The sequence below is a fragment of the Schistocerca americana genome, chromosome 2, assembly GCF_021461395.2.
Source record: "Schistocerca americana isolate TAMUIC-IGC-003095 chromosome 2, iqSchAmer2.1, whole genome shotgun sequence".
Taxonomy (NCBI): Eukaryota; Metazoa; Arthropoda; class Insecta; order Orthoptera; family Acrididae; genus Schistocerca; species Schistocerca americana.
The window spans coordinates 236,913,838-236,930,745 of NC_060120.1; the positions used below are offsets into that span (position 1 = coordinate 236,913,838).

The 16,908-nt window shown below is 38.2% G+C and overlaps 1 protein-coding gene across 4 annotated transcripts in view; it reads right to left on the reverse strand.

Annotated features, from left to right (window-relative positions):
• Window positions 1-929: 929 nt before the first annotated feature.
• Window positions 930-16,908, reverse strand: part of LOC124589120 (nuclear distribution protein nudE-like 1-A) — a 160,842-nt gene continuing 144,863 nt past the window's right edge. For 2 of the 4 annotated variants that reach the window (XM_047131530.1, XM_047131529.1), the window contains exons 8-9: window positions 8,390-8,475; window positions 930-1,507 (exon numbers count right to left, since the gene is read on the reverse strand). In XM_047131530.1, coding sequence (XP_046987486.1) covers window positions 1,441-1,507; window positions 8,390-8,475 — 153 coding nt within the window. In that variant the 3' untranslated portion in view covers window positions 930-1,440. The remainder of the gene's footprint in view (window positions 1,508-8,389; window positions 8,476-16,908) is intronic. The other 2 variants (XR_006976000.1, XM_047131532.1) reach the window with 2 other exon arrangements.

The following is a 16,908-nucleotide window of genomic DNA, read 5'->3' on the forward strand; positions in this document are numbered from 1 at the left end:
TTAATATTCAGATGTATATAAAATCAACTGCCCCTTTAAAAAATTACAGGTAGCCGGAGCAGACTGACTGCCCTGTAAGGAGAATTGCAGTGGCTGGAAATTCAGAATTTTTGCACTGTGAAAATTTGGCATGGGAAGCAAAAATAAGTTGCAGTTCTTACTGAGTAAGGCTACCAATAGAATCCTTTTAATCTGTAGCTATTACAATGAAAGGAACCCACAAGACAAGGTTCAGAGACTCTTGTTTTAGGTTAATGTAAAGGGAAAAAACAAAGGTTTGCTTCAAATCAATCATCTTTAATGAGAATAACAGTACAGCCTACAAATGAATATGGAGTAATGGCCACTTGTGTAAGCGTACTGCTTTGCTGTAGTGATGATCAATCACTGTAATTTAAAAAGCTAATTCGTCAGTTAAAAAAGAAACATGTCCAGCAAATGCAGAAGTAATTGTATCTAAATAAACAGCAAAAATCACATAAATATTAAAACATTACACTCTGAATAGGAAAAGAAACAAAAATTAATATCCAAACTCAAGAGATTTTTTTAAAAAGATAAAGCAAGCATGTTTAATTTTTAGACAGCACTATAGTTGCAATACAAGTACATTTAAAATATTTGTTTGCAGTGATTTATTATAAGTTTCCTTGGCTGAATTTGTACTTTCACTATTGTAGACACTTTCCTCTCCCCCCCCCCCCCCCCCCCCCCCAAATATGGTTTATTACCCTCCATTTGCATGGGATGTTATCTGATTATATCCTGATTTAATTTTTTGAGAGGGTCAATCCTTACCTTTCAAAAATATCACATAAGATTATCTGTGATCTTCAAAATTTATCACAAAATTACAACTGCCAGAGCTGCAATGTTGTTCACTTTATTTATTTCATATTTTTAATTTTTTTTTTTTTTTTTAATTTTTGCTTACAGTCCTAAATACTACTAGATTTCATCATACTTTAATACAATATTGTTAAATTTACATATCAATACTACCACAGTTAATAATGTATTTGAATTCAGTTATCTTAAACAAGGCAATAAGATTTTGCACAGAACAATCAGTACTGTCAAATCTTTCCTTCAAATAAAATATTATTATTATTATTGTGATTTTTTAAATTTTTTTTACAAAAAATTTCTGCTGCTTCACAGAATATATTTACAAACGATCATATTAAAGCTGCTTGTTGCGTACTTCTTGTAAAGGAAATCTGTGATGAAAACCCTGAATATAACTGAATTACTATTTCAGAGCAGAAGACTAGTGCAAAATTGCACACTGTAATTAACAAAATGATTGTAAATGTTTCTGAAGAAAGTACACATGTGCAAAAATTTGTGTGCGGGCAAAAGAACAGCCTGCAAAGATCTACACAGCTTTTGTCGTAGCAGCACAGATACTTCTTTAACATCTCAGCAGGCATTAGGATTTCATGCTCGCAGGTAGCTATGAATACTTGGTGATGCCGGTGTAGCAGTTCGTCCTATGCGCCTCCCTCTGAAATGAAAAAGTACATTCACTACAGCCTTATACACAAAGATACATCCACACAGAGGTTTAATCACATTTTTTATAGTTTGATATTGCCTATCAAATCTGTACACTACATGTTACTGTCTACACGAAATAACATTCAAATAGTGGGGGCAGATAATGAAGGAGTCTAGATAGTATAAAACCCTGAATTCTGAATTGTGTGTTAAGGGCTTATTTGACCTAGGTTATTGTATGTACATCTACTAGTGCTAAGCATTCACGGTTCTGTAAAATAATTAATGAAGTTTGTATGTACCTTTTCTTTTTCTTCATTCTATATTTTTTTTCCATTTCTGTTAACAATGCTTATCTTGTATTGAAATGGAATGGCTTTATGGGTACAAAAGCACTGTAATGTAATATGTCACAGTGGAGTTTTGGTCCATTAGGAAAATTAATACATGTGAAAATGTGAAGAGACTGCTGAGAAGTGATGGTGAGTTATGTGGAGTAGCAACCATGAGTGGAGTTGAATACCATGAATAAAATGGATTGTTGTCATGAGTTGCAGCGCCTCCAGTGGTGAATACTGTTGAAAACGAAATATCGTTACAAATGATTATTCATATCCAGCCGATTCAGATGCCATAGTTTCTTCATATCTGATAAAACAGGATTCCATGCTTTACTTAGCGAGTATCCATTATCACGATGAATGATATTATCTGCTTGTCTGATTTCGATAGATTCTTTTAAAACACAATCCCAGTACCACGAAGCATTTGCAACTACTTGCATCTCATTGTATAGCATCCTGTGTCCCTCTGTAAGGCAATGCTCAGCCACTGCAGATTTATCTGGTTGTAATAATCGCGTATGGCGATGATGTTCAATACGCCTGTTGTTGTCGTTATGAATAGTTTGGCCAATGTAAATTTTCCCGCACTCACACAGAATTTTGTAAACGCCAGACTTCCTCAAACCTAAATCATCTTTAACAGAGCCAAGAAGTACTATAATCTTAGCTGGTGGACGAAAAACACATCTGATCTCATAATTCTTCAAAAGTCTACCTATCTTGGTGGACAGATTCCCAGCATATGGAGGGAAAGCCACAGACCTAAAGGTGTCTTCAGAAGGTTCAGGTAGAGGTCCAAACTCAAAAGCACATCGAATCTGTCGATCCATATAGCCGTTATTATTGAACATGTCCTTAAGATGCTGCAGCTCCTGTGGTAAATTCTCAGCATCCGAGACAGCATATGCTCGTTTAACCAAGGTCCGAAGGACTCCTGTACATTGAAAAGGTAGATGGCAACTGGCAGCATGTAAATAGCTGTCAGTATGAGTCAGTTTCCTGTAAACACTGTGTCCTAGAGTTCCGTCTTCTTTTCTATAAACTAGTACATCCAAAAAGGGCAACTCTCCCTCCTTTTCAATTTCAATCGTGAATATGATGTTTAGACAGGATGATGATTAGACAGGAGGTTTCTCACCTTTTTCATCAGTCTTGGCTTCCACAAAGTAACATTTCTTCAACTGAACGAGCAGCTATTCAGTCTATTAGAGAGGACCGTGAACTGTTAATTTTACCATCAGACAAAGGTAATGCTATCATTTTAATCTCAAAGGCAAATTATGTGAATAAGATGTATGATTTACTTAAAGATATGTCATATCGTATAGTACAGAAGGATCCCACGGATCGCATAAAACGGACTACGATTTCACTTCTGAAGAAGTGTTCCTTACCTGAGGACACTATCAAAAAACTACGTCCTGGTGTGGCCGTTCCACCTAGATTATACAGTTTGCCAAAGATCCTTAAGGATGGGGTCCCATTGTGCCCTATTGTTTCTAATTTGGGTGCACCAACTTACGACTTAGCAAAATATTTAGTGTCGGCTCTCAGCCCTCATGTGGGTAAATGTAAACACCATATTTCCAATTCCGTGGATTTTATTCAGCGTTTAAAGTTGCTTCATCTTTGTCCCTCTGATTTACTTGTTAGTTTTGATGTGGTGTCACATTTTACTCGGGTCCCTCTTGAAGAGTCATTAATTTTAATTAATGAAAAACTTGATAAGGAAATGATGAAACTCTGGTGTCCACCTATTTTTTATTTGATGACAAATATTTTGAACAAACCGGCGGTGTCGCTATGGGGAGTCCTTTATCCCCCATAGTCGCTAATCTTTTTATGGAGGACTTTGAGGATATGGTCCTGAAAGCGTCTTTTTTGAAGCCTTCGTGTTTTCTGAGATATGTTTCTTGTTTGGCGACATGGAATAGACTCTTTGCACCGGTTATTGGACCATTTTAATTGTCTTCATCCAAACATCAAATTAACAATGGAAATTGAAAAGGGGGGAAAATTACCTTTTTTGGATGTACTAGTTATAGGAAAGAAGACAGCTATACACATAACAGAATGACAAGCGGTCACCGCAACTACGTCAGTCAATGTTACAGTGGTGATCGCTGCACAAGTCGCTGTAATTTCCTGGTGAAGTTCCTCCAGTGCGTGTGTAGCTTACATCAACAGACGTTACCTTTCATAGTCCCCCCCCCAAATTAAAGTCCCGAAAAACTGTCATCCAGGAAAGCTCGTATGGCTAGGTGGTGCCCCGTCCCGTTGGTAGAAGACCTCTTCATCAGCTCCCTAAAGCACATGTATACCTGGCAAAACTGATGTGCTTAATATTTCCAGGTACACTTCTCCAGTGACAGTAGTGTCCAAGAAAAAAAGTCCCACTAAGCCCCTAGATGATAGTCCACACCACACATGAACCCCTGGTAGATTGACCGCTTTATGCATATAAACATGCAGATTTTCAGGTGCCCAGTACGCATTGTTATGCCGATTCACAGTTCCATTAAGTTCACATTGTGCCTCATCACTCCACACAACCTTCATCACAAATTGTTCGTCATCAGTTATCATTTGCTGATACCACACACAAAACTGCATTCGGCGATCAGAATCATCAACATTAATCGCATGCAGTAATCATGAAATGTAAGCTTTCCATTTTGCAGCTTTCGGAATTCTAACTCCCACTTTACGTGCACATTGCGTAGCAAACTTCTGTGGAGAATTAACAAACATTTCCAACATGAGAGCTGATGAAGTAGGACTTGTAGTTGTACACTGTCTTCCTGATCTCCTTTTGTGAATATCATTAATTGTTCCTTGCAATTAAAACTTGTCAATGATGTGTTTAATTGTTAGGTGGGTTGACGGTTCTGTTTCAAACTTCCACCTCCACTGACATTGCACTTCAATGCCATTATCAAACTTGAAAAACCACTTCACGATACATTTTCGTTGCTCGAATGTCAAGCATGCTCCAGTCATCTTGTTTTTTCAATATCGAGATGAAAGTACTAACATATGTTGATCCAAAGACCATACTAAAACACAATCTTATCTCAAATCGAATGACAATATCGCTATCTCGACAGCGTCTGACAAAAAGTGTATACATTTTTCTGGCAGACTCTATATTAACCATGCCTCTTTTCTGGCTCAGGTGGTGATTTGAGAGTTTGTACAGGTATCGGTCCATGTGTGTCGGTTTTTGACACATGTTTGTTCCAGGTTTTCATCATCCTTTGTGACAAGCACATCTAGAAATGGTAGTTGTTTGGCCTTTTTCTACTTCCATGGTAAATTTTATGTTGGCATAGAGGCTATTCAAGCATCTCAGCAAGTCACCATGGCTCCACACCTTAGGTTTACAAGGTGCCAAGTCCAGTGCCTGTGCTTCAAATTGTTCCATGAAGAAGCTACCACCACAGCTTTTCACAGAAGTTGCCATTCCACATGAAATAGCTTGTGGTGAGACATGTATGAAAGAGCTTGGTGATGTCTTGCGGGAAAATGAAACCACTGTGCTCCAGAGAGTCAATGAGTGGCAGTTCGGCAGTTATATTAGAAGTACAACAGTCAAACACCCGGTGAAGTGACACATCGGAAAAAGAAATGTTGGGTATGGCTTTCCTACCATACATTCCCAAATTGACAGACAGAATCGGCCGTATATTGCGCAAACACGGCGTAACGACTATTTACAATGTTGGTAACATACTGCATACCATGCACATGCAGAAAGGTTTAAGTTGGAACGACTGGACGATCAATCAACACCATGATCACAGAACATAAGCGACATTGCAGGTTGGGGCAGGTGGAGAAATTGGCTGTGTGAGGCTTACATGAAAGTTTTGGGTGTAGAGAAGAGCTATCACATGTTTGTTCAGAGAAGCTATAGAAATACACAAACATGAGAAAAGCTTTAACAAGAAAGAAGAAAGCCTCAAGGTAAATGGATTCTGGATTCCTGTGCTGCAGCTAACGACCATTGGAGGTAGTAAGAGGAGAACTGCACTGGAAATGATGTGGAGAAGCCCTTGGACGTTTATGTGAAATGTACATATAATCTGCAGCCATGAGCTCACCTCCATTCCACTACCAGCAATGGAGGGTGAAGTTTTGACAATGCCACCTGCTCATCCTGCCGAAACGTCAGAAAAATCATCCGTCAAACCTTGGCTGAAGAACCCGAGACAGAAGCCTATAGGCATTTAGTCAAGAAGTGGTGGTCCCAAAAGCCTTTAACAATTTTGTATTGTCAAAAGTATTCACATATCACTTATAAACCTGACTCTTTTAATTCACCATCATTTAAAATAGTTATACTTTGAACATAATAGTATCAACTGCCCCAATCCACTTTCCTAAAAGAAGTTACCGTATTTACTGGAATCTAAGCCGCAGTTTTTTTCCGGTTTTTGTAATCCAAAAAAACTGCCTGCGGCTTAGAATCGAGGCTTGCTTTGCAGGCACTAAGATAAATACTGCATTTTCATACATTATCCAACGAAGTAAATACAAATTCCGTATTGTTCATCTTCGAATGTAGCAGCATTTCAATGTACTACGAAAATCCGACTGGCAAGACTGTTTGGGGTTTTTGTCAATATGGCCAACTCTACATTCTGAATTTTTTCCTACCTGTGAGAAGAGATGGTTGCTAATAGGAACTTTTATAAATTGTGAATCACATGCAGTATGAATAATACGAATATAAACATTTTGACATGTATTCTTTCATGTTTGCTGCTACCTCATTTAAATCCTGTCTGCCTAATAAACTACGAAACTAGAGTGAGACAACAGCAAATGCGGAAGAATATACATATCATGTCATGTTTATATTCGTATTATTCTTATGCCTAATAGTGATACAGTCAGAAATAAAGCACGGCAATTGAATAGATTTTTAAATCTAAGATGACTCTAATTTCTGTGCGGAAAGTAATGTGCTAAAGAAGCGTCTGCAAAGATTTTCAAACGGAGAAAAATTTTAGCTAAACTCTCGTTCAGAACATCTTCTATCATACTCAGTCTGTTATTTGGTTCTTGTTGATCATTATCAAAGAAAGCAGCAGTGTAAGTAACAACAAGTAGCAGTCTCTTTGCCATTGTTTTACTAATGAGACAATTCCTCTCTCTCTCTCTCTCTCTTTTCTCTCTTTTTTTTCATTGTAAGCGGTGGTAGTGCGCACAAAAGCAAGCCATGCCGCGAGTGGCGACAGGCCGTAAACACTCATTATCAGAATGTGACAAACAACGCATGACACGGTACAGTAATGCATTTTCAGCTTAGAGTGACGTAAACACCTATAACGAAGAGAACGGCACTTATGAGATCAAAGAAAAATAAGCAATCAATTCAAACCAGACGAAGCACGTGAAAAAGGAAAGGTACCCGAATAAATATGAACGAAGCGTCTGACGCATAGCAATGGCTACCTGGTAAAGCTTAACTGCTAAGCTTACGACTCGAACCAAACTACTGTAGCTGTATCGTCATTCATTCGACCTAAATTGTGTCTCATATTAAAATGGACCAACTTTGTTTCGATTTGGAGGTGCGGCCTTAAACTTTTCTCTCCCCTTGAATTTCGAGTCTTAAATTTCAGGTGTGGCTTAGATTAGGGAAAATTTTTTTCCCTTGATTTCGAGTCTCATTTTTGAGGTGCGGCTTAGATTCGAGTAAATACGGTACCCATCAATCCTGTTGTTGTCGTCATGGTCTTCGACCCAAAAACTGGCTTCTCACAAATGGTGAGCAAAAGAATTCCGTAATAGAAAATAAATGGCTTGTTATCCATGTTGTTATTTAATCTCTGTAGTGGGGTTGAGAAAAAAAAAAACCACTGTGGACATCTCATTAAGGCTGAAGTAGAAGAAATCATGAATAAATGTTGCAGGATGCTGGTAGGACTGTCAATTTGGACTAGTCAGAAAAAGAACAAGTCCATAAACAGCTACCCCAGAGTGTATACAGACAGACCCATGTTAGTACTATTATGTTATAATTCAGGCCAATGTACATTACGCGTCTGCATCAGTTTCACAGCAGATAACCAGTCGAATGTCAGTTATAACTGACATAAAGTACACTGATTTATCTGTTTGTTATAATCTTACACAGTCCTTAACTTCTAATGAGAGCAGCTTTGTCCTTTTCTATTAGCTTACAACTTCCCGAATTCTGAACAACGAGCCTCCAATGTTTTTCTACAGGTTTACTACAATATTTGCAATATTCAAAACGTGAACGTTGTGTACCATATTCATCTCACTGATGCTTGTTAGTATGTTCATATTTTTCACAAGACATCTTTAATAAACCTGTAAGTTAGGAATACCAGTTTTACTACCTACTTAACTAACACTATGATACTGTAAGAGTGTCTAGATACATGATCTGCAGAAAGATGACTGCTTTATGCTTCAAATGTTACTATTAATTTTAATTTCAAAATATAAGTTTAGTTCAAAAGAATAAATTATCATAACATTTTGAAAAAGTTATAAAATTTAGACTTCACCTGTAAGGCTCTCGGTTTGTTGCATCACTGAGATGTATGTTGTCTCTGGCAATATTGCGAGAAGCTGTTAATTTTGATTCAATAGACTGAAATCAAAATGAACCATTGATTCAACACACATTTTATATGACAGTCAAAAATAATTATGAAATAAAAATGATACAGAACAATTTGTAATTTAAGTCTGTTAAACTTTTTTTCTCACTGCTCTCTCTACAACAGGAAAATAAACTGTCTTACAAGCATTTGATTTTAATTCCAGACAACATATTTCAGTAAAATGGATGAGTCCTGCTGAAAATACCTCACATTATTTGCTGTACCTGTACATATTACTAAATTAAAGCCCTTTGCTGCATTTTTCAGTCTGTATGTGAAGGTTAAACCTAGAAATTACTGTAGGGGTTTTGATACAGTTTTCACCAATAGGTAGATTGACTCAGAGGAAAATTTGTATACATAATTTGTAACTATAGGATTAATGAGTGTGTAAATATTGTTATCTGTGCCATATTTAACTGACGTTTGGAGTGACATCTTGTGGCAATGATGGAAGCTACGAGCTGATCAACTATGGAGGAAATGGTATTTGGGGGGGGGAGGGGGGGGGGCAAAGCAGCAAACAGTCACTGCAACTCCAGAGAGTAGTGAAGCTTGACCAGAGTCTACACACATCTATATACATATTAGAAATTAAAGTCTCCCACCATGTTTTTCTGTCAGCATGTGAAGGCTAATCTCAGTGTCTGCTGTAGGGATTTTAATATAATTTTCACTAGTAGATAAATTGATTCAGGAAGAAGATTTGTGTATATAATTTATGCCGCTACAACAAAGATGGTAAAGAGGCAGAGATATTTAGTGCTGCCCATGTGAAGCTGAAGCAGGTCACTAGTTATGTTACAATTTAAGATTGTTAAGATTGTCTTGTTATTCACATCAAAAGTCCAATTATATTTGAATGTGCACCGCAACAATGATTATGAAAATTACATTTGGGATCTTACCTAATAGAATAAACAAACAATTTAAGACACATTGTAAGTACTACATCTTGTCTTCTTAAATTATGTCTATTTACCTTATAATTTATGGTAATGGAAAATCCTTGACAGAATAAACAACTTAAGGAATAAATGTAACAACCCACTGAACAGCTGTGATGCTGAATCATCACTAGGTAAATGAACGTGTGTGTGTGTGTGTGTGTGTGTGTGTGTGTGTGTGTGTGTGCGCACGCTGATCATCCTCAAACCATTAAATGTCTCCTTTAGCGATCTGCAGAGACAGTGAACAGAGTCAGACCTATGCCTGAAGGCACATTTGTTGACTTCAGCAGTTGACGAATGTGCATTCTGGCATATGTAGGACTCTGTCAGTCTAGGATAACCAGCACACGACACTGTGCGACATGTATCTCTTTCTACAGTACTATTATCTTACTATCTACAAGGATAACTCCCATGCATTTCTCTTGAAAGCCGCAAACATTAGGCTATTTGGAAGGAAAACACACATTTGCTTTGGACTGAAAAACTGTGGGTTTCATCTCGAAAGAAATGCATGTATAGATGCTTCCGTTAATACAATGGCGACAATGAATTAAAATAGTGGCCCAAATATAATCACATATTATAAATCATGTGCCTTTATCAACCCTCATAAGACAATTGTGCTACAGCAGTACTCTTCAAATTATCGCATAAAAAAGCAAAGGTTGGAAGTGCTACTCCGTAATTCTGTTCTGCTAGTTAATAAATGATCTGAAATGTGTTGCTTGATGCTTACCAGATGGGCTACTAGTAGAAATGGTTCTGTGGAGAGATGTTTGATGCCGTAAAATTTCCACAATATTTAATTGGCGCAGCTGACTGACATCTTCGGGTGCAGCAAACACACTGCAGAGCTGTTTACCAAAGCATCCTATTTATGCCATTCTACAATGAAAACGTGCAGGTGTGAACGTGTCAAATTCAGTGACCAGTAGTAGAGAAGCTGCAAATCTCCATTGCTTCTTTAACACTCTCCACACCAAGCCCATAAAATTTATGGGCTACTGGACTTCTGAAAATCGCCAAGCCTGTAGAATTTATGGGGTATAGTGTTTTCATGAAGTATCATCTCTTTGACGTCTTTGGACGGTGGTATGGGCTTCCAGGGGTCTTAGTTCAGGCTTGCGTTCACAGATGGCGCAAGAAGTATCTTCTCTTAGCGATGTTTGAGGAGTAATAATTCTTCACACCAACATTGGCATGCAGCGCTTTATTCGCGCCAACACCGGCACATGGCGAATTGTAGGTTGTGAGCTTTGTTCGATACGGCATGGAGAGGTCTTTCCGATCAGGAAATAAGTGACTTACTCATGATGGAAGAGGTTGTAGATGACACAGAGAGTGAAGAATAGGATGAGGAAGAGAATGGCATTTTTGAAGGTATATGAATTACATTAAAAAGGTATATGAATTATTACTTATACATTAAGTGGTGTTGTTACTATTTATGCAAAAAACTTATGCTCTGTCATGCATTTTGTTATGCTTTGCGGCAACCACACTGTCACAGGCTATATTATTCCTTTCAGTTGACGATCTGAACGAAAGTAGCTCATCAGAACGGGCTGGAAGTGATGACGAATTTCAGTACACACCACTTGATGTTCCCGCTGCTGACGTTGACGTCTGGAGCAGAGCTGATTTTTTTTACCATCTTTGCCTATCAACACAATGCCGAGAAAAATACTTGCAGACATCAATTCTGCAAATTCGGTATTCAACTGTGCTATAGTGTTTCTTACGAACGAAGATATCAGAGACTTGAAAGCAGAAACAAATCCATGTGCAGTGCAAACAATTAAAAGAAACGCAGTAAAAATGAACTGAGACTTCATTCATTATTGAGTTCATGGAACCCAGTTATGTTGACTGAAATTAGATGTTTCTTGGGCATCGTTTTCCATATGTGCATTTCCAGAAGGCCAAGAATGGCAGATCACTGGTGCTCTAATCCAGTTGTAAGTTGCAATTTTTGTCCACATATAATGAGTCATTTGCGGTATAATCAGACACTTTCTTGCTTACATCTCACTGATAATTGTAAGCAAAAAAAGCCAGGAGGAGGAGGATTTCATCCACTCTTCAAAATCCTTCCTTATTACAACAGACTGAGGGAATGTTGTATTCGAGCATATTGTCCATCAGAAAAACTTACCACAGATGAAGGTATATGCCCATTTCAAGGTCGTGTAAGTTTTTCGAGTGTACATACAGAACAAACCTCACAAGCTGTGCACTGTTGCAGAGGCAAGCAGTGGTTATGTCCTCAATTTGAAGTGTATGCTGGAAAGCAGGTGCTCGACAACGCATCATCGGCAGTTATGTTGAGGGTCCTGTCTGAAGGCAATCTGTTGCATAAAGGCCACACTGTGTACTTACACAGATTTTATTCGAGTCCAGATCTGTTTCAGCGGTTGGCTCAAGCAGGAAATAGTGCTGCAGGCACTGTGAGCAATTCAAGGAGAGCAATGCCCAAAGATTTAGTAGCAACTAAACTACAGAAGGGAGAAATGACATACAGACGTAGAGGTAATGTGTTGGCAACGAAATAGAAGGACAAGAGAGATGTGTATTCATTATCAACTAGACATATGGCATCATTTGGTACACACACAAAAAGGGATCGTACATTTGTACTGAAGCCACTTCAAGTTCTAGATTACAATTGCAACAAGGCTGGGGTCGACCTAGCAGACCAACGCTTACAGTACAATGCATTTCGACACAGGACAATAAAATGGTGGAGGAAGATGTATTTTCACCTGCTGCTTATGGGAGTGTCAAATTCATTCTTGTCGTACAATTTGGTGCACCAAAAGAAAATGACAATCACTGACTTTTTGATAACACCTGCAGCTGAGTTCACTCAGGAGGAAGCACAACAAGTCACTGGTACAATTGTACAAAGTGGAACTGTGGGCAGATTATCACAAAGGCATTTTCTGCAGCACATACCATCAACATCCAAAAAGTGTGCTGCAAGTGTGTGCCATGTATGCAGCTCCAGGAGCAAGAAAGGAACTGGAAAAGCTTCCCACAAAGAAACGCGGTACCAATGTGAGCAGTGTGGTGTTGCATTGTGTATGGAACCTTGTTTCAAAATATACCACACAAAGAAACCTTATGATTCTGTGTGAGAACTGAGTTGAGGAATATAAAGAGTGTATATAAATAAAATATTTGCTGTATTTTATTTGAATATATGACTTTTTTAAATTTACGAAAACATGGCAGTTAATTATGTGATTACCTTCAAACTCTATTAAATACAACATAAACATCTCACCATAATTTAAAAGTAGAAGGAAATAGAATTTAAATGGTTGGCTATTTGTCAACATATATTAACGAATGCTACCCCACAGCAGGTCTCTAAATATTGACAAAATTGTCTGGTTTCTGGAGCCGGGTACATAGAATAGGGCTGGAACTGAGAGTGTTAATAGCACTTGTCCAGTATGAACAAGATATTTTGGTGTTTTAATAGCCCATATTGCGCCCCATCCTGAATCAAAGCTTGGCCACTGCAGATTTCTCTGGCTGGTCCAGAAGTGTTCAACACATCTGTCTTCCACAGTGCAAAAAGTCTGTCCAATGTGTGACATCCTGCAGTTACAGGGAATCTTCCAGACACCAGGCTTTCTCAAATCAAAATTTTATTTCATTGGGCCAAGGAGTTTTGTTGTTGGACAAAAGATGCATTTAACTTTATATTTCTTCAGTAATCTTCATATCACCAAAGAAATACTGCCATAGTATTGCACGATGACCATTCCTCTTTGTTTTCTCTTTCTTCCAGCTCTTCACTTTATCTATCATGTGCCGAATGCCCATTCAGAATATCCATTCTGTAAGAATATGGTACGAAGTAGGCATAGATGGTTAGATAAACTGTCTGAATCTGATATGGCCGTCCCCTGTGGACCAACGTCCTAAGCATGTCACTTCACTGTTTAGGACGGTGACAGTCGGTGGCCTTTAAGGATAAGTTTGTATGTGTAGGTTTATGTACACAGTGTGACCCAGGATGCCATCCTCTTTCTCCGCACCAAAATATCCAGCAGCTATAGTTCACCATTTTTCCATTTCCACTATAAACTTGACATCTGAATGAAGATAATGTAAAAAAGCATCCAGTGATCAATTGCTGTGGGGCCAGATTACAAAGGTGTCACCCCCATATCACCAAAAGCACACAGGTTTCAAAACGACTGAATGGAGTGCTCTCACTTCAAAATTTTGCATAAAAAGATTAGCCACAACAGGCGATAAGGGAAGACCCATTGCAAACCTGTCAGTCTATTAAAAGTATTGGTCACTGAATAAAAATTCGGTATAGGTGAGCACATGCTTTAATAAAAAACAAGTTTCCCTTTTCGCCAATGAGTAATACTGATTCCTACAGTGGCACTCAAATGAAAACTGACACCACGTCAAAACTAATGAGAATATCTTATGGTGCCAGTCGTAAGTTCTTGTGCAGATTAACAAAGTCTTTTGAGTTGTGGCTGTGGTGCTCACATTTTCCTACCAAAGTATTCAATTGGGCTCCCAGAAATCTCTGGATAAGAAATCCAATTCCCACAGAGTCTGATGAATCCTCTCCCTCACCACTGCATGGGCAGCTCATTTTTTAATTCTGTTGGTGGCTGCAGAGTTTATAAAGTATGTTATCTTAGGGAAGGTTGGAATAATTCTAAGATCTCGGGACTGTAATAAGAATGCAAGGATACACAGCAGCAATCTATTCTTCTTATTCCTAAGTTTATCAAACTTATTCAATTCTTTCAATGTCTCCTCCCCATATAGATACAGAATGTGTTGCCTGAGACTTCCCTGATGAACTAGTTGTAGGAATGGTACTTGGGGGAGACATCAGATGTCGTAGTGTAATTCCCATAATATTTTACTAGTGCAACTGACTGACATTTTCAGGTGTGGCGACACACTGCTGAGCTGCGACTGAAACCTCCTATTTATTCCAGTCTAAGAAGAAAATCTGCCAGTGTGAATTTTATAACTTCGGTTATCAACAGCAAGGATTTCCTGATTGATAGCAGAAGTGACAGCTATGCCACCTGTCAGACAAAGAACTAATAGTATTGGCACACACAATCATAGTGTGTGCTGCCATCACCTGCTGCAGTGCGCTCTGGCTGGAGTCACATGCCGATATACAGAGTGGGGCAAATAAAAGTGGCCTGGAGAAGTGGATGATTGGAAGTGAATTTGTGGCAGCATTAATAAAGGAGGAAAAAGACCTACAGTTACCTCCAACAGGATGGAGCAACTGCCCATACAGCCGGCCAAACCTTGGAGCGCATTTACACACAATCTTCACCCCTGACAAGAGCTGTTAGCAGAGGTCAGTCTGGTTGCAGCCCTGACTGTCCACCCAGGTCCTCTGATCTGTCAGTATGTGATTACTCTGTGTGGAGAGCCCTCAAGTCTAAGGTGTGTCACAGTGAGCCTCACTGTCTTCAAGAACTGCAGCAGAACATTTTGGATGTGACTGTAATAATTCCAGCGATCCAGCTTTGATTCACCTTGAGCAACTTGCTGACCAGGGCCCAAAAGTTCTGAGAGGTGAAAGGAGATCACTGAGATCACTTTCAACATCAGCTTTAGTACTGTATTTCCTTTCTTCTGCCGTGTTTCTTTGTACTTTGGAACTCTCTTCTCTGGGCCACTTTTAATTGTCCACCCTCTACATGTCTGCCCACACTTGCTGTTGTCACCCGAATACCTATGTTGCCACTGAAGTATCATCCTTGTGTGACAAACAGTTCCCTTTTGTAGTCGCTGTGATTTTAACATGGCCACTGCTGGATCCCACACTGTGCTAAGTTGGTATCTCGTGTCTCTATTCAGCAGATTTGTCGAGCTATGAATTTCCATCACTTCTTTAATAATACTGTCCCAGTGCTAAGGTGTTGACGAGAGAATTTTGGCAGTAGTCCATACTGTGGGAATTTCATTTGGCTGGAGCACCATTTTGACAATGATCTGAAGTACTCATAAAAAATACATTAAAACCATGGATTTTCAAAACGAAGGTATGTCAGACCCTGGCATGTCATCTAATGTTGAAGATGTATAAAAACTGTTCTATTGCTTTCCATTCAATGTGTATTTGTACATAAAATATGAGTGTACATCTCAATTCCTTAATAAAAGTTATACGATCCAGAAAAAAATCTACTTTCTACACAAATAAAAAGTTGTGTCGTCATGTCAAAAACAAAATAAATGCAATATAATTGTACTTAAAAAGACTGTACTTACAAAAACTGGATTATTTATGGTTCAGTAACATTGAGCCTCAAGCAATAAATTATTAATTATGATTAAAAGGATACACAAAAGGGAGAAAATATTGTATAAATACAACAGAGATTGCAAAAGGCTGCAAATAAAACAAAGTTGCAGGAGTTTAGATTCCACAAACAAGTAGAGTACTGTGTGATAGAAAATTCAAAACGAAGCAGTGAATATTGTTTCGTTAATGGTGCTCCCAATAAAACACTGATTAGTTAGGAAATTCATTGCAGTTATAAGCAGTGGCTGGAAGAGCACAAACATAAACAACAGGTGCAAGGAAAAGGGGAAGGTAAAAATAAATAAATAAATAAATGTGTGCAAGGAAATAAAGCTGATGCACAAGCCAGAATTCAGTAAACTGACCAGATTAAGACTTTGAGCAAGAGGAGTGGTACCCAAATCAAAAACATATATTGACACAAGAACTGTCTTCTTCAATGCCGTTAATGTATACGATTCTAGGAAAACAGTATGCATAGATTGACTAATTATTTATTTAAAACTATTCTGAAACTCTCGTGGAAAGAATATGTAATCCCAACAATGAAAGAGGGAATGATGAGAACATGGTTGACAAAATGACAGGGAAAAATACATAATTGCTAGATTTTGAAACTAACACTGATAAAGAGAAAAAGAAATGAGAAAGGGAATTCTAAGAGATAAGAACACCAGACTATAGAGATGTCAGCTCTGTTCCTATTGTCCTCATTTGACAAATGGCCATAGAGATTGGTGCTCTCATGGCCCACATATTTTTAGTGTCTTATTGCAAATCATTACCATTCTTTCACATTTAAAATTCCCCTCACTGCTTGATCTCTATGTCATCATCTTTTCTTCCTTCTACTATATTTCTAACTTTTTTGTAATTCCATCTTTCACAAAAATGTGTTCAACCATCTCTTACACCTATACATATGGCAATTATTTACACTTTGATGAACTAAACAGCTCTTCTTTCAGAGCACATTTATAGTCAACTAGATTTTTCATTTTGTCAGTGAAACCAGTAGTCTCATTCAGCTGCCCATCGATTTTTCACTTTTTTCTCATCTGAATTTCTAAGGGAGGGTCTCCTTTTAATGCTACTGTCTTTAATGCTATATACTTTTTACATTCTGAGGCAAGGCTTTCAGTGGATAA